The 22,642-nt window shown below is 48.6% G+C and overlaps 1 protein-coding gene across 1 annotated transcript; it reads left to right on the plus strand.

The window, feature by feature from the left end:
- Positions 1–365: 365 nt before the first annotated feature.
- Positions 366–11,092, plus strand: grcc10 (gene rich cluster, C10 gene). The gene is made up of 3 exons (XM_048520246.2): positions 366–559; positions 2,960–3,136; positions 8,473–11,092. Exons 1-3 carry the CDS (start codon positions 487–489, stop codon positions 8,610–8,612), a joined length of 390 nt encoding a protein of 129 aa, XP_048376203.1. The 5' UTR covers positions 366–486; the 3' UTR covers positions 8,613–11,092.
- The last annotated feature ends 11,550 nt before the right edge of the window (positions 11,093–22,642 follow it).

Below are 22,642 nucleotides of genomic sequence, written 5' to 3' on the forward strand. Positions count from 1 at the left end.
GGGTTTGGTCCTCCAGCCTCGGGGGGGAGCTCTCATCCTCAGTGAGAGCGCACGGATCGCGAATGAGCGTTTAGTCCTCCGGCCTCAGGGTGGCGCTCTGAATACTGGTGTATGTACGATCAGTTCCCTGGCCTCCGGGTGGCACTCCGAGACCCCGGTTGCAGGCCCGGTCCTCCGGCCACGGGGTGGCGCTCCGAGACCCCGGCTGCAGGCCCGGTCCTCCGGCCACGGGGTGGCGCTCCGAGACCCCGGTTGCAGGCCCGGTCCTCCGGCCACGGGGTGGCGCTCCGAGACCCCGGCTGCAGGCCCGGTCCTCCGGCCACGGGGTGGCGCTCCGAGACGCCGGCTGCAGGCCCGGTCCTCCGGCCACCGGTTGGCGCTCCGACACCTCGGCTGCAGGCCCGGTCCTCTGCCCCTCGGTTTCTACGGCCCAGGTCGGTGTCTGAGAGGCCTCGGGCTCGATAACTCCGGTGGGGAGAGGCTGCAATGGCGGCGGCAGCGGCGGCGCCTCAACAGCAGCAACAACCGGCGGGCGGCCTGAGCCTGGAGCAGGCGAAAGGTGAGAGAGGGACGCCTGGGGCTATCGGAGGAGGCCTGGGGAGTATTGGAGGAGGCCTGGGGAGGATTGGAGGAGGCCTGGGGAGGATTGGAGGAGGCCTGGGGGGGGGATTGGAGGAGGCCTGGGGGGGGATTGGAGGAGGCCTGGGGGGGGGGATTGGAGGAGGCCTGGGGGGGGGATTGGAGGAAGCCTGGGGGGGGGATTGGAGGAGGCCTGGGGAGTATTGGAGGAGGCCTGGGGCGTATCGGAGGAGGCCTGGGGGGGGATTGGAGGAGGCCTGGGGAGGATTGGAGGAGGCCTGGGGAGGATTGGAGGAGGCCTGGGGCGTATTGGAGGAGGCCTGGGGGGGGGATTGGAGGAAGCCTGGGGGGGGGATTGGAGGAAGCCTGGGGGGGGGATTGGAGGAGGCCTGGGGAGTATTGGAGGAGGCCTGGGGAGTATTGGAGGAGGCCTGGGGCTATCGGAGGAGGCCTGGGGCTTTTGGAGGAGGCCTGGGGGGGATTGGAGGAGGCCTGGGGAGTATTGGAGGAGGCCTGGGGCGTATTGGAGGAGGCCTGGGGCGTATCGGAGGAGGCCTGGGGGGGGATTGGAGGAGGCCTGGGGGGGGATTGGAGGAGGCCTGGGGGGGGGATTGGAGGAGGCCTGGGGCTATCGGAGGAGGCCTGGGGCTATCGGAGGAGGCCTGGGGGGGGATTGGAGGAGGCCTGGGGCTATCGGAGGAGGCCTGGGGGGGATTGGAGGAGGCCTGGGGCTATCGGAGGAGGCCTGGGGGGGGGGGATTGGAGGAGGCCTGGGGGGGGGGATTGGAGGAGGCCTGGGGGGGGGGGGATTGGAGGAGGCCTGGGGGGGGGGGATTGGAGGAGGCCTGGGGGGGGGGGGATTGGAGGAGGCCTGGGGGGGGGGGGATTGGAGGAGGCCTGGGGCTATCGGAGGAGGCCTGGGGGGGGGATTGGAGGAGGCCTGGGGGGGGGGGGATTGGAGGAGGCCTGGGGCTATCGGAGGAGGCCTGGGGGGGGGATTGGAGGAGGCCTGGGGGGGGGGGGATTGGAGGAGGCCTGGGGGGGGGGGGATTGGAGGAGGCCTGGGGGGGGGGGGATTGGAGGAGGCCTGGGGGGGGGGGGATTGGAGGAGGCCTGGGGGGGGGGGGATTGGAGGAGGCCTGGGGGGGGGGGATTGGAGGAGGCCTGGGGCTATCGGAGGAGGCCTGGGGGGGGGATTGGAGGAGGCCTGGGGGGGGGGGATTGGAGGAGGCCTGGGGGGGGGGGATTGGAGGAGGCCTGGGGGGGGGGGGATTGGAGGAGGCCTGGGGCTATCGGAGGAGGCCTGGGGGGGGGATTGGAGGAGGCCTGGGGGGGGGGGATTGGAGGAGGCCTGGGGGGGGGGGGATTGGAGGAGGCCTGGGGGGGGGGGATTGGAGGAGGCCTGGGGGGGGGGGATTGGAGGAGGCCTGGGGGGGGATTGGAAGAGGCCTGGGGGGGGTTTGGAGGAGGCCTGGGGAGTATTGGAGGAGGCCTGGGGGGGGATTGGAGGAGGCCTGGGGGGGGATTGGAGGAGGCCTGGGGGGGGGATTGGAGGAGGCCTGGGGGGCTATCGGAGGAGGCCTGGGGCTATTGGAGGAGGCCTGGGGGGGATTGGAGGAGGCCTGGGGCTATCGGAGGAGGCCTGGGGGGGAGGGATTGGAGGAGGCCTGGGGCTATTGGAGGAGGCCTGGGCCTTTTGGAGGAGTGGGGTGCTGGAGGGTTTAAGATGTAGGGAGAGGAGGAATAGTTTACCTGGAGCATCGGAGGCTGAGAGGTGACCTTAAAGAGGTTTATGAGGGGCATGGTAATAAAGTGTGGAGCTGGATGAACACAGCAGGCCCAGCAGCATCTCAGGAGCACAAAAGCTGACGTTTCGGGCCTAGGCCCTTCATCAGAGAGGGGGATGGATAGGGTGAGTAGACAAGGTCTTTTCTGCAGCAGTTATACATTGCTATTTCATAATTTCCCCAGGGCAGGGCGAGTCCAAAACTAGTGGGGCATAGGTTTAAGGTGAGAGGGTAAAGATATAAAGGGGAGCTGAAGGGCAGTATTTTCACACAGAGGGTGGTTGTATGGAATGAGCTGCCAGAGAAAGTGGTGGAGGCTGGTACAATTACAACATTCAAAAGGCATCTGGATGGGGACATGGATAGGAAGGGTTTAGGAAAACGGGCCAAATGCTGGTAAATGGGACTAGATTTATCTAGGATCTGTAGTCAGCACGGACGTGTTGGACTGAAGGGTCTGCTTTCGTGTTGTACAGCCCTCTGACTGAATTTCCAGTTGACGTGCCTGAGGTAGTCTTAGCATCGGCCGTGCTTGCTGTGACACTGACACTGATTCACCCCTCTCCCTCCCTCTCTGTGCCACCTTTTCTCAGTGGTGTTGGGTGAAGTGATCAAGGCTTTCAGTTCCCCTGAGAATGCCATGAGGATGGAGGAGGCTCGTGACAACGCCTGTAACGACATGGGCAAGATGCTGCAGTTTGTGCTCCCTGTGGCCACCCAGATCCAACAGGACGTTATCAAGTCGTACGGCTTCAGTAACGATGGAGAAGGCAAGTCCGCAAGCTGTTGAAATCCAATCAGAGCCTCTCTCCGGGATGGGGACATCCCATGTGGGGAGATTATGCTTCAGTTATAGAGGGGACTGGTGAGACCACATCTGGAGAACTGTGTACAGTATTGATAATAAGAACTGCTAGTTCTGGAGTCAGCGATAACACATGTGCAACTGGAGGAACACAGCAGGCCAGGCAGCATCAGAGGAGCAGGAAAGTTGACATTTCGGGTCGGATTTCTGAAGAAGCGTCCCGACCCGAAACGTTAACTTACCTGCTCCTCTGATGCTGCCTGGCCTGCTATGTACCTCCAGCTCCATGCTGTGTACAGTTTAGGTCTCCTTATGTAATGGCTCAGAGATGGTTTACTGGACTAAAACGTAATGGATGGGTTTTGATATGAGGAAAGTTTGGAGCGGCTGGGCTTATACTGCTAGAGTTTGGATGACTGAGAAATGATTTGCTTTAGATATATAAGGTCAATGATCTTTATATTGCAGATGTGGAGAGGATGTTTCCTTTTGTGGTAGAGCATAGAGGTGGTGTCATGAGTTTAAAAAAAAACAGTGGTCGCTCTTTTTAACCAGATAAGACAAATATTCTTCTCAGTGTACCATGAGTCTTTGGCACTTTCTTCCTGAAAGGTTGGTAGAGTAGACTATTTTTCAGGGAACTCTAGATGGATTCTTTTTGAGGGGTAGGCAGGAATGTGGATTTCAGATTACAGACAGGGCAGCCCTGATCTTACGGGAACGGGGGAGCAGGCTGGAGGGCCTGAATGGCCTTTCTGTTGTTCTCATGGACCCTGCTGTCCTGTGCTGCAGACTGCCTTCACTGCTGCAGACCCTCTTACTCCATGTTGGTGCCTTCCCCCACCTGTACACTAGCTCCCTTCATGTAGGGGACCTCGGAACCGCCCCTACAACCTGGGGCTTTCCCGCCCTGGTGGAGCCCACCAACACGGCCTTCCACCCGGATGTCTTCTCCTCTGGTTAAGCCTGAGGTGGATTGTGAGGTAAGAGCCCTGTGGTAAGTTTTAATGGGACAAAGGATTCAGCCTCGAACACAAATGGACTGCGTAATGGATGATTTGCCTCTTACCATGTTCCAAAGGATCCTTGGGTCTATAAATAGAAGCTTAGAGAACAGAAGCAACAGAGCGATGCTACTCCTCGACAAATCGTTGCTCAGACTACATTTGGAGTATTGTGTTCAGTTCCAGGCACCTTATTTACGGAAGGATTTTAAAGTCGTAGAGAGAGTGCCAAGGAGAGTAACTAAAAAGACACCAGCAATGCGAGATTTTAGAGACAGGGAAAGATTTGAGAAGCTGGGCTTTTTCTCCTTAGAGCAGAGAAGATTCAGATGTGATCTCATTGAGATGTTCAAAATTATGACAATTTTGACAGGGTAAAGCACTTCTACTAGCTGGTCTGTCACTTACTGGGGATCACAACTTCACGATTGTCAGCAAGAGAGCCAGGAGTCAGATGAGGAGAAGCTACTTCACTCGGAGTCGTTAGGATTTGGAATGCACTGTCTGGAAGAGGGATGGTGGCTGGTTCCATAGAAGGTTTCAAAAGAAAGCTAGACACGCATTTGAAATTGTTTAATTTAGAGGGCTATAGAAATGGGACTGGAGACCAGGACTAACAGAGCAGCTCTTTCAGGACCCGATATAGACATGATGGGCCAATGGCCTCCTGCTGTAAAATTCTGTGCTTCAATTATTTGCTGAACCTGGGGGCTGTGTGCAAACATCGGAGAAAAATAGGTTTTATTAATCGTTTGTGAGCATCGCTAACCAGGCCAGCCTTTGTTATTGATCCCTAATTTCCCCGAGAGTTGGTGGTGAAATGCTGCAGCGAGTGTGGTGAAGGTGCCCCACAGGATATATAAGGAGGAAATTCCAGGATTTTGACTCAGTGAAACTAAAGATTCAGCGATATGTTTCCAAATCAAGCAGAGCTTGCAGGCGGTGGTGTCACTTGGGAATTTGGAACAGAATTAGGCCATTCGGCTCCTGAGCTTGCTCTGCCATTCATTAAGATCATGTTGGTGTTTTAAATTCCACATTCCTATCTGTGCCCAATAACCTTTTATTCACATCCTTACACAAAGCTTTCCACCTCTGTTTTAAAAAATGTTCAATGATTTCACCCCTTCTGAGGCAGAGTGTTTCAAATTACACAGGAGCCTGGGAGAAAGAAATTCTCCCTGTCTCTGTCCTGAAAGGGCAATCCCAGAATTTTCAAACAGTCCTTAATTCTGAACTGACTCACGAGCCCTACCTTGTCAAGGCTCTTCAGGATTTTGTACCTGTCAAGCAAGCCACCCTTCACTCTTCTAAACTCCAGTTGGAACAAGGTCAGCCTCTCCTGAAGGCAGCCCGCAATCTAGTAAATATCCTCTGAGCTGCTTACGTCCTCCCAAAAAGGAGGAGACCAGTACTAACAACAAAGGAAGAAAGCTTTGATTTCCTCAGCACGATAGAATTTAAACCAACACAAGACTGGTCACGATTTCAAGACTTTCGGCAAGAGAGCTAAGAGTGAGATAAGGAGAAACTTCTTCACTCGGGGAGTTGTTAGGATTTTTGAATGCGCTGCCTGGGAGAGTGGTGCAGGCTGATTCCACTGGAAGTTTCAAAAGAGAGCTGGATATATATTTGAACATGATGAATTTGGAGGGCTCGGGAGATAAGGCTGGAGAATGGGAATAGCTGGGGAGCTCTTTCCAGAGCAGATACAGACACAGTGGATTAAATAACTTCCTTCTGCACTGTAAGATTCTAAGAAGACAATTGTACTCAAAAACAGTTTTTTCAAATAACTGACAAAAATACTTCTGCGCAAAAAAGCTACCATCCAAAACACACTTTTTACAGTCTTGGTGGAGTCTTAATTATTGCACTTCTTTGAAGATGGAGCATTTTTAACGAAATTATTACAACCCGAACTCAACCGATGATTTACATTTAAATTAAGATGGTTTTTCATTACAGTAGCATCCATTACATGGTATTCCCATCCAGTTGTTCCTGAACGTATGCAGCCTTAAGCTAGAGATTCAACATTAATTTTCCAGCAACTCATTACTCCGTACTCCCAGTGAGTATTCCTTTGTTGAGAAGTTTAAAACTCTTCTGTCTCCTTTGAAATTTGCCCCTATCCACTACTGTTGAATCCTCGTTCTTCCTCTGCTACCCCTGGGTGTTTTGACCCCAGGAAAACCCCTTGGAATCCCAGCAATAGCATGATAGGATGCCTTCCCAGCAGCTGTTCCTCCAATCACAGGCCGGCTCTGCGCCATGCTCAGTGCTAATAGGTTTGCAAGCGAGCCTATCAGCAGCCAGTGTAGGTGAGACATACAATCAGTGGCTGGGACACTGTGAGAGGGAGAGACACAGGGTTTATGACTGAGGAATAAGCTTCCCATGTCCTCTGTCTCTCTCACATATACAAGATTGACCTTTCCCTGATTGATCGCCCCATTCACCAACTTTGCCCAGGCATTTTGGTGGCCTACGGGAATTCACCTGCTTCCCGTTCTCCATCATATGTACTCTGAGTGATAATTCATTGCCTTTTCCTGGTGAGAGAGTAACACATCACTCCCATAACTTTGTCTAAACAGTTGCCTCTAGACGTCGCCCCAAACTGCCCAGTTCTACTTTGAGATCAAGCCCCGCCCTTGATCTGGGTACCACCACACCCCACCCTCAGCCAGGCTAATAGTGCCTCTTGATCTGCTGTAAAGTATCTGTCCAGCATGATCGAATCACCCTTTAGAGGAACTGACTGTCCCTGTTCTCCTGATTTGACCCTTTAAGCTGCTATAAAGAGCCTATCGTGCTTGAATCACATGAGCCTTAACTCACAGTGTGTTAGGATATGAGACAAGCATACAGACTTGAGGCCTGTTCTGGCCTTCCAAACGATCCTGGCTGATCATCTGTCTTAATTCCACTCTCCTGCTCACTCACCATATTTCCTCAGAATATCTGCCTGCTTCAGACTTAAATTTACTCAATGATGGGGCATCCACAATCCTCTCAGGTAGAGAATTCCAAAGATTCAGAACCCTCTGAGCAATGAGATTTCTCTTCACCTTAGGACAAAATGCTCGAAATCACCCACCTCCTCACAATCCCGAGCCTCTGCCCCTAAAATACTCAGTGAGTGAAACTACCTCTGTGTCTGCATTGACAAGGCCTCTTCAGAATCTTGAATGCTTTTGTCAAAAAGGAGCAGAAGTAGGCCACTTGCCCCATCGTGTGCTCCCCGTTTGATGACATTGTGTTTGATCTGATAAGCTTCAACTTCCCAGCGTTTCAATGAGGTCACCTCTCATTCTCCCAAACTCTCCACAGTATGTGCCCATTCGATTCAACCTCTCATCATGGATCAACCCCCTCGTCCTGTGAATGAATCTAGTGATCCTGTGCAGGATCACCTCCAGTGTGAGTATATTTCAGCTTATAACTGGAATAAAACAGTATTCCAGGCCTGGGTTCACCAAATCCCTGTACAATCCTTGCAAGAAGCCCATACTCCAACTCACAATCTCTTTACCATAAAGGCCATTTTCGTAAAATGTATGTATCATTCTATATAGGAAAGCTTTGAATGCATTGGAGACAGTGCACAGTTGATTTACAAGAATGATTCCAGTTTTGAGAAATCTCAGCTGAGGAGAGAGATTGGAGAAGTTGGGACTGTTCACCCTGGAGAGAAGGAGGAGTTGTGAGAGAGGTTTTCAAAATCATGAGAGGCCTGCATAGAGTAGTCAGGAAGAAAGTGTTCTGGCTCATAAAAGGATCATGAATCAGAGGGGGTCAGATTTAAAGTGATTTGCAGAAGAGGTAAATGCAAACTGAGAAAATATTTTTTCACAGCAGATTGTTAGGATATGGAATGAACTTCCTGGAAGTGTGGTAGAGGCAGGCTTGATTGAGACATTCAAGAGGCATGTAAGGATTATTGGAATAAAAGTAATGTGCAAGGGGATGGGGAGAAGGCAGGAGATTAACACTAGGTAATGATGCTCATTGGAGGACTAGCGCAGGCATGGTGGTCCGAATGGCCACCTGAGCTTGAACACTGCTGTTACGCTAAAGTACAGTACTGCAGGTGCTGGAAATCTGATGTACAAAATAGGCACTGCGCAAACTCAGGCTGGTCTGGGAGCAGATATTTCGAGTCAGATGTGACTCTTCTTTGGAAATGCATTATTGCAGCTCCCTAGTTTTCTGTTGTTGCAAGGTGACTCGCTGTTGTAAACCTGTTTGCAGCTCCTCCATGATTCGCCTGTGTCTCCTTTGTCTTTTAAAGGGGTGCTGAAGTTTGCTCGTATCATCAAGACCTACGAAGGTCAGGACCCTGAGATAGCGGCTATGTCCTCCAAGCTGAAGTCCATGTTTCTGCCTCCGATGATGGTCCCCCCGCACAGCACTGGTATCTCCACGTCGTAGCTTTCCTGAGGAAGAGAGGGGTGGAGAGGGCACTGGATCTCTGGGTCCAGATGGTGACGGTGCATGTGCCTTTATTTTAGAAAAGAATTGTTTCTTTCCAGCGCCACTGAATAAGCACTGACTCTGGCGTGTTCAGAACATTTCTCTTCCAAATCCCCTCCACACCTACCTATCGCGCACCCCAGGCTGCCTGTATCCCTGCCCACCACTCTGAGCATCTGCCTCCTTTGTACCTTCGGAGGAAGTGCCAACACACTAAGGAGGGCATTGTGCCCTACAGGTGGAGCACTCCATGGCTGAGGGCACAGGAAGGGTATCACTCTGCCTGGTGCCTCGCCCAACAAATAAACCCACCAGCCAGCTTGGTTCCTCTTTTTGCCGGTAACTCAGGATGTGGTTCATTTATACAGCACTTCCCCCTCCCACGATAGGGCATGTGAGTTTATTCAGAGTCATAAGGCAGAGCTGCCGGGGGAAAGGAGGAACACATCGAGCCTGCCTGGCGCTGGAACAGCATCAGGTCAGGTTCACAGTGGCTCCAGGACTGAGTGGAGATATCCAGCTGTCCTCACGGACACTCAGCCACGGTTCTGCTGGCCTCTGGTTTAGTCCGTGATTGATTGCACGGGATCGGGGGTTGTAGGGAGGAGGTGTACCACGAAACTTGCATTGTTCTGTATCTGCACTCACTGCCCGCATCAGGTCCCTTCTTGACTGACACAAATAAGCACACACAGAGACATAAACACAGACACACGCACGTGCGCCACGCACACACACACAGACGTAAACACACGCACGCGCGCTCACAGACGTAGACACGCACACACAGCCTTGGCTGTAAACTCACCACAAGTGCAGTTGAATTGAAACAGGACTGCCTATATTTACGTTTGCATTTCGAAGAACTCTAAGGAAATAGAAACACAGACCACACTGGGGCAGTGTTTTACCTCCACATTTTCAAAGGCAGTTTCCTCTCCATCCTAGCCACTGACCACAAACAGACTTCCTGTCTTTAACATTGTGAGACCTAACTGCAGTAACAGGACAAGTTTTAAAAATACTTAATGCTGCCCTCTATGGAATGGAAAACAGTAAAACAGGAGTGATTTAACATCCTTCCTTACTGTGATTTCTAGTGAGGGACAGCTCTTTAACCAGCCGCACCGTCAGAGACAGGAAGGACTGCATTTCAGTTGTGGCTGCTGGCCCCTCTGAGGTGACTTTGCAACTGGTGACGTTTTTTGTTTAATTCGAAGTGTCACTGTTGTTGTAATGCAAGAACCAGTTTTCTCACAGTTACAGAAATGGTCAGATCACCTGTTTTGTGTTAAACTGATGCTGGGGAATATTGTTGACCAGGACACCAGATAGCCTGGAAATTGTATCCCGCGAGATTTTTCCACTTGATCGAATGTGAAACGGCGGCCTTTGTGGTGCCCCTGTCGATAAAGCAGTGGCACACAAAGGGGGTTAGTTAAGATGGCATGACGGTGAGGTAGGTTGGAGAGGAGGGAGGAGCTGCTAACACCTGACATTCAGGGATCTCACAGCAATGCATTGGGGTGGACAGCCTTAAAACTGGCAGTGAGCAGCACCATGTATGACATGCATTCGGCAACACAGAAGAAAGATTCTGCAGAGAGACACACCTCACTTCACACAAAGGGCTGTGTGGCTTTCAAAGCACAGGAAACTGCTGGACTACTGAGTTTATCCTCTGGTTGGTGGTGGGGTGGGGCACAATTTTATCCTAAACTGTCCGACAGCGGGCTGGGTAGGGGTTAGAAGAGTGTGAGTGTTGATAGGGTTAAGCGTTGGTTTTACAACTGCATTCCATGGGTGTTGCTTCTTCCACCTTAAACTGTGGATTACACCAGGCAGTGACTTTTCAGTGACTGAGGGGTTAATAAGGCAGCTCTGTCCGAGCCCTGTCGTCGAGCAAGATTTAGTGCCGGGTCCCTTCAAGTGGCTGTTGCATGAGTTTAAAAAGAAAAGCGTGTCACTAGATACGCGGTATAAAAAGGAGGCCATTCAGTCTGGCTGGTCCATGTCCTCCCTTCTCTCTTTGTCTCAAGCTACCATCGTTATCCTCTGGCCCTTCTCCCTGAAAAGCTGCTCCGACTTCCCCTCAAATGCATCTCTTCAGGTTCTGCAATGTTGCCATCCTTGTCAATGGCCCATTTTCAAACTCATTCCACCCTGCAGTGGCTGGGCTGTTTGTGACTGGGAGCTAGGTGACTGGAATCTGCTACAAAAATGGAAGGTGAATATTTTTCTCCATTTAGGGTGGAGGGGGATAGGAGGTGCTTTTGTTAACTAGTCTTTTTTTTCAAAATACAGTCACTGGGCATTGCAGAACATGTGGGGGAGTTTACGAATTGCCTGAGCCTGGAAAGGCTGGGCTGAAAGATGTACATGATGTTAAGATAATAAAATGTGAGGCTGGACGAACACAGCAGGCCAAGCAGCATCTCAGGAGCACAAAAGCTGACGTTTCGGGCCTAGACCCTTCATCAGAGAGGGGGATGGGGGGAGGGAACTGGAATAAATAGGGAGAGAGGGGGAGGCGGACCGAAGATGGAGAGTAAAGAAGATAGGTGGAGACAGTATAGGTGGGGAGGTAGGGAGGGGATAGGTCAGTCCACACAACCAGCCCAGCTCTTCCCCCCCCACCCACTGCATCCCAAAACCAGTCCAACCTGTCTCTGCCTCCCTAACCTGTTCTTCCTCTCACCCATCCCTTCCTCCCACCCCAAGCCGCACCCCCATCTACCTACTAACCTCATCCCAGCTCCTTGACCTGTCCGTCTTCCCTGGACTGACCTATCCCCTCCCTACCTCCCCACCTATACTCTCTCCACCTATCCTCTTTACTCTCCATCTTCGTCAGCTTTTGTGCTCCTGAGATGCTGCTTGGCCTGCTGTGTTCGTCCAGCCTCACATTTTATTATCTTGGAATCTCCAGCATCTGCAGTTCCCATTATCTCTGTACATGATGTTACTTGCCTTGATAATGAGCTCCTGCGATTGAAGGTGCTAATCAAAGACTTATTGCTCTTGTCACTTGACATACACTCTGCATTTTCTTTAATTAATACATGTGTTTTTGAATACCTTGTCATGTGCTGGACAGTTTCATATCATGTGCAACAAAATTGAAATAAATGTATTAAGTTTACTTGATGTCAGTTGTGTTTGTCACATTGTTCCTCTATGTGTTCTGCTCAAACTGGCTTGTTTTCTGACAAAAAAAAATTCCATGTTTCTTGCAAAGTCAACATTCTTAATTGCCCATGGGTTCTTGAATTTGTGCAGTTGCGCACACACCCACAGTGTTCTTGGGAGTTCTGGGATTTTGACCAACAACGAAGGAGTGGCAATACATTCAGGATGTGTGAGGCTTGGAGGGGAACTTGCGTAAGTGCTGATATTCCCATGCATGTGCTGCCCTTGTCCTTCTCTGTGATCAAGGATATGGATTTGGAAGGTGATGGTTAGAGTGTAGACATACAGCCAATGGCATCCTTATGTGTGTAAGGTATGACTCCAACCAACAGGGAGTTTTCCTCCCAATACCCATTGATTCCAATTTTTCTGGGACTCCCTGATGCCACATTCGGTTGAATGCAGCCTTAATGTCAAGGGCCATCACTCTCACCTCACCTTTGGAATCCAGCTGTTTTGTCCATGTTTAAACTAGGAGCAGAGTGGCCCTGGCACAACCCAAACTGGGTGTCACTGAACAGGTGCTGCTTGATAGCACTGTCGCTGACACCTTCCATCACTTTACCATAAGATGTAGGAGTGGAAGTAAGGCCATTCGGCCCATCAAGTCCACTCTGCCATTTAAATCATGGCTGATGGGCATTTCAACTCCACTTCCCTGCACTCTCCCCATAGCCCTTTACTGATGATTCAGAGTAGACTGATGGGGTGGTAACTGCTTTTGTGTACAGGACATACCTGAGCAATTTTCCACATTGTCAGGAAGATGCTAGTGTTGTAACTGAACTAGAACAGCTTGGCAAGTTCTGAAGGACAAGTGTTCAGTCCTATCGCTGGAATATTGTCAGGGCCCGCAGTCTCTGCAGTATTCAGTATCTCCAACTGTTTCTTGAAATCACATAGACTGAGGTGGTATGATGGCTCACTGGTTAGCACTGCTGCCTCACAGTACTAGGGACCTGAGTTCAATCCTAGCCTTGAGGAAAAATTGAGGTTGATACATAATGTGTTGGGGCATGCCATTACTGAAGTGGAGGATGTCAATTCAAATGCCTTTGATGGATGGGAAATTGGGGTTGTATACTTTGGTTTGATTTATACACAGCAGTTTACGTTCAACAAACAAGGAAGTATATACACAAGTGTTTGATGGATGTATTTGTGGTGGCATTTTCTTCACAAAGACTGTGGTCAACTTAAGAAGTTCTGACGCAGAACGAAGGGAAACATCCTTTGGTTCTGCTGCCGCTGACTGTGGAGATTCCCACACGGACACTGCACCAGGATTCCCTTCTACCAAACCATGCACTTTCCAGGAGGGTACAGTGGAAAACCTCATCGGACTGGCTAAAATAGCAGCAGCAGCAGACCTGATAGCATCAAACCGGAGTAAATCTGGAACTAGCTGTTCACAAGATTGGTAAGGAAAGAGAAGTAGAGATACCAGATCTGGCAGAAGGCAAATCTTTCAGGTATCCTTACAGACTAGATGAGATTATACATCAAAAAGCAATTTCCTCGATCAGATGAGGTGATGTTCAATAACTTGGACTGTGTGCTGTTGGTTATTGACCAGATACATAGATATGAAACACCACACACACACACCCTTTCATAGCCTCAGGACATCTCAAGGCATTGTGCACCCAATGAATTACTTTGCAGTGCAGTTGTCATTGTAACGTAAGTGACGCAAAACCCGTTTACCAATTGCAAGGAGATTACGATCAGACCATCCCGTTTCAGCTTGGTGGGTGGGAGATATTGAGAGGGGTTGGGGAGGATATTAAAGACTGATCTCACCAAGTGGGAGTACATTCTCCAGAGATAATAGGAACTGCTACCTGCTACTTCTCTCACTCTTTGCACAAGTTGCTCCGTCAGCAATTGCATCACATCTGAAAGACGGCACCTCCAACAGTGCAGCACTGAGGGTGTCACTGAAATCTCTGAAGCAGGGGCCCCGCGACTCATACCAAAAGCATTCAGGCTCGGCTATCTCCAATGAAGAATTATAATACAGGGAAAGTTTTTCATTGCAAAATAGAAGCTAGATACTAAGGGCTCCTGTGGCACAATGGTAGTGCCCCTCTGCACCAGGAGGCTCAGGTTCAAGTACCACCTTCCAAGGATGTGTAATAACATCACTGAACAGCTTGCTTAGAAAACAAAGGCTAGACACCACCTTGTGAGACTAAAGCAGCTACAGGCATCTATGCAAAAAAAAATGCCAACAGTATGTTTTCAGGTCTGATTTCCCCACAATTGCGGGTTTTTTTTTTAAATCGCTGTGCAGCAAGAGGAACGATAAAAGCCCGAAGTGTTGGAAACATTCAGCGATAAGGGCAGCATCTGTGGAGGAAGAGAGAGAGAGAGAGACGGTCAATGATTCAGACTTTGCCTCAGAATCGTAGAATCTCTACAGTATGGAAACAGGCCATTTGGCCCGTCCAAATAACATCCCACCCAACCCCTGTGACCCTGCATTTCCCGTGGCTAAGCCACCTAGCCTGCACATCTTTGGGCAGCGGGAGGAAACCAGAGCCATGAACAAACTCACGATGACCCGGGGAGAATGCACGAAATCCACTCAGTCAGTCACCTGAGGGTGGAATCAAGCCCGGCTCCCTAGCACTGTGAGGCAGCAGTGCGAACCACTGGGCCACACTCAGAGCCGGAATAAGATCTCACATTTAGAAATTAGCTTTTACAACGTCAGGACATCCCACAGCACGCTTCAGAAAATGAATTAGTTTTGAAATGTAGTCACTGTAGTAATGTGGCAAGACTGGCAGGCAGTTTTCGCCCAGCCAGCTGCCACAAACAGCAATGTGGTGATGACTGGATATTCAGTTCCAGGCCGAAGAATAAAACAGTAGGTAGGACACCAGGCATAATTTCCCTGCTCTCCTACAAAGTAGTGGCCCTGGCATCTTGTACAGAGGGCAGGAACAAAGTCTGAAAATGCTGTAGAAACTCCACAGGCCTGGCAGCACCTGCAAGGTAAAAGGAGAGCTTGTTTCTCTCTTATTAGAGAGTACAACAGGTGGTGGTTTTACACAAGGATTATCACACCCAGTTCTGGGGAAGGGTCACCAGACCCGAAAGGTTAACTCTGTTTTCTCCTCCACAAATGCTGCCAGACCTGCTGAGCTTTTCCAGCAACTTTGTTTTTGTTCCTGATTGACTGCACCCGCAGTTCTTTTGGTTTTTATTATCACACCCCAGGTGAGGGGAGGGATGGGGAAATAATGTCCTTCATTGTAACCACAGCCAGTGCAGGACTTAAACACACGCTGTTGGTATTGTTGGCATTGCAAACCTGTTGTTCAACCAACTGAGCTAGCTGTTTCCTATGCAGCAGCTACAGAGAGAAAAACACAGTCAGTGTTTTTAAGTCCATTGATCTTTCTTCAGAACAGCCCCTTGCTGTCTTTGACTCAGATGTCCAGCTTCCACAATTTTTTGTTTTATAACAGTGTAGGATTTTGCTTTACTTCTCCAGCCAAATAGCGTGGAAATTAAAAAGTACATGAGATTCGGTCCAACTCATCCCTGCCGACTAGATATCCTAAGTTCATCTTGTCCCATTTGCCAGCATTTGGCCCATAACCCTCGAAACACTTTCTATTCCTGTACCCGTCCAGATGCCCTTGAAATGTTGTAATCGTACCAGCCCCCACCACTTCCTCTGGCAGCTTATTCCATATACACATGACAAGATTGCCCCTGAGGTCCCTTTTATATCTTTCCCCTCTCATGTTAAAACATGCCCTCCAGTTTTGGATTCCCTTACTGCCATTTGGGAAAGGGGAAGATGCAATGAGACCTGGGTGTCCTTGTGCATCAGTCGCCAAAGGTAAGCACTGCAGATGCAGCAGGCAGTGAAGAAGGCAAATGGTGAGTTGACCTTCACAACAAGAGAATTTGAGTACAGGAACAGGGACATCTTGCTATAATTGTACAGGGCCTTGGCGAGGTCACAACTGGAGTACACTGCGCGGCTTTGGGCTCCTTAACTGAGGAGCAATATTCTAGCGATGGATGGAGTGCAACAAAGGTTTACCAGACTGATTCCTGGGCCGGCAAGATGAACATATGAAGACAGGCTGGATCTGTCAAGACTCTGTTCAGTACAGTTTAGAAGGATGAGAAGATTCCCATAGAAAACTATAAAATTCTAACAAGAATAGACAGGGCAAATACAGAAAGATATTCCTAATGACAATAACCAGGGATCACAGTCTTGCGATACAAAGTAAGCCATTTAGCACTGAGATGAGGAGAAATATCTTCATCTAGAGACTGGGGAGGCTGTGGAATTCTCCGCCAAAACATACATTGTTTTCAAGAAGGAGTTGGATATAGCTTCTAGAAATAAAGGTTTCAAAGGGTATGGGGCACAAGCAGGAATAGAGTATTGAGTTGGATAATCAACATGATCATATTGAAAGGCAGAGCACACTACTACGTTCCTTTTTTCTATGCTTCAAAGTTAAAAGACAGCACCCGAGTGTTTTTCCTCAGAACTGTACAAGAGCATTAGTGCAATTGTTTCTTTCGTGTGTGTGTGTGTGTGTGTGTGTGTGTGTGTGTGTGTGTGTGTGTGCGTTTGAGTCAGAGAAAAGATGCTACTCGCTGACCCACAGGTAGCACCAATGGAAACAGTTGTGCACTGATGCCTGAGTGCATTGCACTGCATCGTTCTTACTGTCAATGTCTGGCGACACTATGCAGCTGTGAACATGCAGGAGATGAGCATAGGTTCCAGGAAACAGATGGGACAGAGAATCTGCCAAGGATCCTACATGTTCCAGATGGGAGTGAGGTCATTACAGGGAGCGGGAAGCTGACTGAGCAGTTGTATCTCAAGTGTGGCTGATGAGGTGTTTCAGAGTGGAAGAATACTACTGGAGCATGATCAGACTGGGGGAGTCTCTGAGAACTTGGTCAGTAGTAGTGGGAAATTAGGTCAGGCCGAAATTTCGTTCTCAATGTTCAGAATTCAACGTGGAGCTTTTAAAATGGCAAGTGAGTAAACAAAGCGAGTTTGTTTATACATAAAGGAATTTAAATTTGTGCCAACTAATGTACCAATGCTTTAAATGCAAGATATTACCTTTGCAGCACTTATAGACAGGCTGGTTAAAAAGGCATTTGGCGCACTTGCGTTCATTGCTCAGTCCTTTGAGTTTAGGAGTTGGGAAACCATTTTGAAGATCTACAGAACATCAGTGACATCTGTTCTGGAATACTGTGTCCAGTTCTGGTTGCCCTGCTATAAGAAGGATATTATTAACCTGGAGACATTCAGAAGAGATTTATCAGGATGTTGCTGGGTATGGAAGGCTGTAGTTATAAAGAAAGGCTGGATAGGCTGGGACTTTTTTCACTGGAGTGTAGGAGGTTGAGAGGCAATCTTATAGAAGTTTATAAAACGATGAGGGATATAGATAGAGTTAATGGTGGTTGTCCTTTCTCTAGGGTGAAGGGCCCAAATTTTTAAGGTGAGAGGAGAGAGATTTTAAAAAGAAAGGAGGGGCAATTTTTTTACACAGCGGGTGGATCATGAGTGGAAAGAACTTCCTGAGGAAGTGCTGGATGTGGGTACAATTACAACATTTAAAAGACATTTAGATAAGTACATGAATAGCAAAGTTTGGAGGGACATTGGCCAGGTGCAGATAGGTGGTACTAGTTTAGTTTGGGATTATGGTCGGCATGGTCTGGTTGGACCAAAGGGTCTGTTGCCATGCTGTATAACTCTATGATGGTAAATGTGGACAAATCAGATCCCAGAATGAAACCTGGCTACACCTCTGCTCAGTTCGCAACAAACAACTGCACCTCCCAGTCGCAAACCATTTCCACTCCCCCTCCCATTCTCTAGATGACATGTCCATCATGGGCCTCCTGCACTGCCAAAATGATGCCACCCGAAGGTTGCAGGAACAGCAACTCATATTCCGCCTGGGAACCCTGCAGCCCAATGGTATCAATGTGGACTTCACCAGTTTCAAAATCTCCCCTTCCCCCACCGCATCCCAAAACCAGCCCAGCTCATCCCCTCCCCCCACCACACCACACAACCAGCCCAGCTCTTCTCCCCCACCCACTGCATCCCAAAACCAGTCCAACCTGTCTCTGCCTCCCTAACCTGTTCTTCCTCTCACCCATCCCTTCCTCCCACACCAAGCCGCACCCCCAGCTACCTACTAACCTCATCCCACCTCCTTGACCTGTCCGTCTTCCCTGGACTGACCTATCCCCTCCTACCTCCCCACCTATACTCTCTCCACCTATCTTCTTTACTCTCCATCTTCGGTCCGCCTCCCCCTCTCTCCCTATGTATTCCAGCTCCCTCTCCCCATCCCCCTCTCTGATGAAGGGTCTAGGCCCGAAACGTCAGCTTTTGTGCTCCTGAGATGCTGCTTGGCCTGCTGTGTTCATCCAGCCTCTCATTTTATTATATTGATGGATCATATGTTTGTTTTTTGCAGTCAGTTAGAGTGGTACTTAGCTACTGAAATGTATTCACAAGAAGCTGCAGATATTCCTTCACAACTGATATCGCTGAATTATTACAGCATAGAAAGACTCCATTCAGCTCATCATGCCTCCTGGCTCATTAATTGAGCATCGCCACCAAACGTCAATAACCTGCTTTTCTCCCCCCTGCCATTGTACAACAGTTTTAACCAAATAACCATCCAGTGCCCTCTTGAATCCCTTAACAGAACCTGCCTCCACTGCATTTCCAGGCAGTGTATTCCATGCCCTAACCTCTCACTGTGTGAGAAAAGGCTTTCCTCACTTCTTTTGCAGATTACCTTGAATCAATGTATCTTGTTCTTTTTACAAACAGGAATAAATTTTCCCTGTTTAGTCTATCCAGAGAAACGGAAGCAGGCCATTCAGCCCTTTGAGCCTGCTGTGCTGCTCAATATGATCATGGCTGACCATCCCATTCAGTATTCTACACCTGCTTTCACCCCGTACCCTCTAATCCCTCAATGCCTAGGAACTGTATTTATCCCCTTCTTGAAAACATTCAATGTTTTGACCTCAGCTGCTTTCTGTTGCGGAGAATTCCACTCTGTGGGTGAAGATATTTCTCCTCATCTCCGTCCTAAATGGCTTATCATGTATCCTTTGACTGTAACCTCTGACTCGGGACTCCCTGATCATAATCTTGAAAGTCTGGGAACTTAAGTTTATTACACTGAAGGGAAGGAAATACAAACCAAGCAATTCTAGAGTTAGAAGACAGTTTAGAAATATCTTAGCTTAACAGCAAAGCAAAGCTTCAAAAACATAAATTGCTGGAAAAGCTCAGCAGGTCTGGCAGCATCTGTGGAAAGAAATTAGAGTTCAGGTTTTGGATCCAGTGACTCTTACTCAGAACTGATGGTAGCTAGGAACTGCAGAAGATAGGGTGGGGGGAGGGGGTAAGACAGAGAAGAACAGTTGGATCCACAAAGGAGCGGATAACAATCCGTCTAGGTGGGTGAAGAGCTGTTAATGAGGACTGTTAGCGGTTAACAATGGGTTGTGTGTAATAGCAGACAATGTAATAATAAGACCTGTACGTGGGGCTAGGGACACAGACTTGGAAGAGTTAAAGCCCTAAAGTTATTGAACTTGATATTGAGTTCAGAGGGCTACAGGGTTCCCAAGCAGAAAATCAGGTGCTGTTCTTGTACTGCGATTTTCTGGAGCACAGTGGCAAGCCTGAGACAGGGATGTTGACAGGGTGGTGTGTGCTAAAGTGGCAGGCAACTGGAAGCTCAGGGTTATTTTTGCAGAACAGAGCATAGGTGTTCTGCAAAACAGTCACCCAGTCTACATTTTGTTTGGCCAGTATCAGGGAGAGCACATTGTGAGCAGATTCTGGGAAGTGCAGGTAAAGTGCTGCTTCACCTGGAAGGTATGTTTGGGTCATTGGATATTGAGGAGGGAGGAGGTAAATGGGCAGGGAAAGGTGTCGTGGGCCGTCAGGGGGTGTTGGTAGTGAGGGAAGAGTGGACCAGAGTGGCCTGGAGAGAATGGTCCCTGTGGAAGGTTGACAAGGGAGGGAAGGGGAATATGTGTCTGGTGGTGGCATCCCGCTGGAGGTGGTGGAAATGGTGTCTGATGATCTTCTGAATGTGGATGCTGGTGGGTGATAGGTAATAGGTGAGTACAAGGGGGTCCCTACTGCAGTTGTGAGAGGGAAGAGAGGAGGTGAGGGCTGTAGTATGGGAGATAGATTGGACCCAGCTGAGGGCCCTGCCAACAACAGTGCTGAGGAATCCTCAGTTGAGGTAGAAGGTGGACATTTCAGAAGCTCCCTTGTCAAAATTGCCATCATCAGAACAGATGCATCGGAGGTGAAGAAACGGGGCGAGTGGAATAGGTTCTTTAGGTCTGAGGATGTATAGTCTAGGTAACTGTGGGTGTCGCTGGGTTTATGGTGGATATGGTGGCCAGCCTAAGCCCAGAAATGGAAACAATGATGTGTAGGAAGGGAAGGGAGGAGTCAGAGATGGACCAGGTGAAAGTGAGAGCAGGGTGGAAATTGGAAGCAAAAGCAAAGCCTCGACCTATTTCGCTACATGACCCATTAGAGACTCAAGTCCAGAGAAATGTTCCTCCTAAATCTATTTAAGTTTCTACTTAATTGATTCTTTCCAGCTTTTTTTCCTCTCTGAGTCGATGTAATTGCCTAGTGGAATTATTGCTGGAATATTAATTCAGAGTCCAAGGTAATGTTCTGGAAACCTAGATTTGAATCTTACCATGGCAGATGGAAGAATTTTAATTCAATTTCTTTTTAAAAAAGTCCAGAATTAAAAGTCTAATGATGACCATAAACCCATTATCAATTGTCAGGAAAAAAAGACTGTCTGGTTCACTTATGCCGTTTAGGGAAGGAAATCTAACTTACATATTCATGTGGCCTGCGTGTGACTCGACATCCACCACAAAGTAACAGCGATGGGCAATAAATGCTGACCATGCCAGTGGCACCTCCTTCCCATGAATGAAGGAAACAAAACCATGCAATTTCCACAATCTCTTTCCGAGTATACTGGCATGAACATTTCACCATGCTGAGGGCTGAAATTTTCTCAGTCCTAGTGACTGAAAGATGGCTGCATAGGTTTTTCCACCTTGGAGGTTTCACAGGTGAGGACATACTTGCTGAGGTGCCTAGTTCTCTTGAATGCTAAGGGAAACTCAGAAGTATTCACATCCTCTCCAATAACAACACCATCAGTGTTCTGTTAGACACTTGACTGCATCATATATTTTGTCAGCGATGATGCGTTTAGGTCACTGTTCCAGAGTGACTTTCCAACCTTTTCTTTCAAGAAAAGTCTTCAAAGAACTGACCAAAATCCCTTCATCTCTATTTTAGTTACCAAATTCCAAAAATGATAACGTATACTGTAAACCTTTCATCACAATACCATCATACATAGGTGGTTTTCTGCACTTCTGTAGAAAATATTAATTCCAAACATGATTAATTTACTTTAAATCTTTATGAAATTCTATCATATAATTACCACTTATTCCCTGGACGCCTCATTACTGCAATACTATTAATGACACTTCCCATCATTGCGAAATACTTGACCCAAAATAATCTATTTCCTAGTGGACACCTCAGTATATCCTGCATACTTTCCATGACCCATCCTCCATGCTTATACAAGTTTAGCTTTTCCATTTAATGTGAGGCTTAAAGTCCCCAAAGCCAGCAATATTACATGGACGTCTAATTTCCCGATTTCCATGTGACAAATGCTGACAGAGGGATCACTGAGCAACTCCCACCAATATTTTCTGTCCCTTAGTGTAGCTTGTCTCCAAAAACTGGTGATTTTCTGACTGAACTGATGGCCAAGATTCCGACAGCACACTCTCAGACTTCAGAAATGGCTTTAACACACTTCTGAACAGTCTGAGGGATTTTTCTTTTTCCCAACAATTCAGTACAGGTTTGAGTTCCCTTTGATCCCTGAGGGAAGTTGTTCAAGGGGCATATGGTTCTCCTCCAGCTATTACCATATCTTGTTTTGACATCATTCCTTGGTTCCCTCATTCCTGCCAATTTGTGATTGCTCTACCTGTTCAAAACTTGGGTTCATTTCATTGCCAGACCCTGTTCCTTAGAAACGCTTTTTCCAGAAAGAGATTTTTAAAATGACATCATGGTAAGTGTGCTTTTTGGCTGCAGTGCTGATGCCTGTCAGAAGTGGAGAATGAGATAATTCTCCAGTGCTGGCATTGAGTACCACAATTAGACGCAGGGCAAATCTCACTGTCTCTCTATAACCAACCCACTCCACCAAAACAGTGCGACGTCTGCCTATTTCCCACGGTTTCCACACCCTGGCAGCTTTGGGGCAGCTTGTCCCTTGGCCCATCGCCCATTAGTAACTGGGTTGAGCGATTGCCCGAATTCATTTCATGCAGAACCTTCACAGTTGACAAAGGAGACTTTCATCCTGTCAGAACTTCACGTCGAAATGTTTGGCTTTTGTCTCAGTCAACAGCCTGTGACTTCAGGTTTCCAGACACATTTGACAATAGCATACTCCACAGAGGATCAACTCCCGATCCAAAGCCACCACAGTTCGCCTTCTCTCTCTTGCTCTCCTACCTGCTGTTTGATGGAGCAATCCCTGTATTGTTAGTAGTTCATAGAACACAATTACAAAAAAGGGAGAACTTTTTGTCTGGTCATGTATAAAGCTTCATTTTGCTTTGCAGGAGAATTTGATAAACCTCCCTGGAGCACTTCAGAGGCA

This window comes from Stegostoma tigrinum, chromosome 34, assembly GCF_030684315.1.
Source record: "Stegostoma tigrinum isolate sSteTig4 chromosome 34, sSteTig4.hap1, whole genome shotgun sequence".
NCBI classification, from domain to species: Eukaryota; Metazoa; Chordata; class Chondrichthyes; order Orectolobiformes; family Stegostomatidae; genus Stegostoma; species Stegostoma tigrinum.

What these genes read in the sequence shown, in the direction of transcription:
- grcc10 (XM_048520246.2), top strand. Translation starts at nt 487, where the DNA reads ATGGCGGCGGCAGCGGCGGCGCCTCAACAGCAGCAACAACCGGCGGGC. An exon ending in GAGCCTGGAGCAGGCGAAAG is followed by an intron (nt 560 to 2,959) that starts GTGAGAGAGGGA and finishes ACCTTTTCTCAG; the next exon opens with TGGTGTTGGGTGAAGTGATC. An exon ending in CTTCAGTAACGATGGAGAAG is followed by an intron (nt 3,137 to 8,472) that starts GCAAGTCCGCAA and finishes TGTCTTTTAAAG; the next exon opens with GGGTGCTGAAGTTTGCTCGT.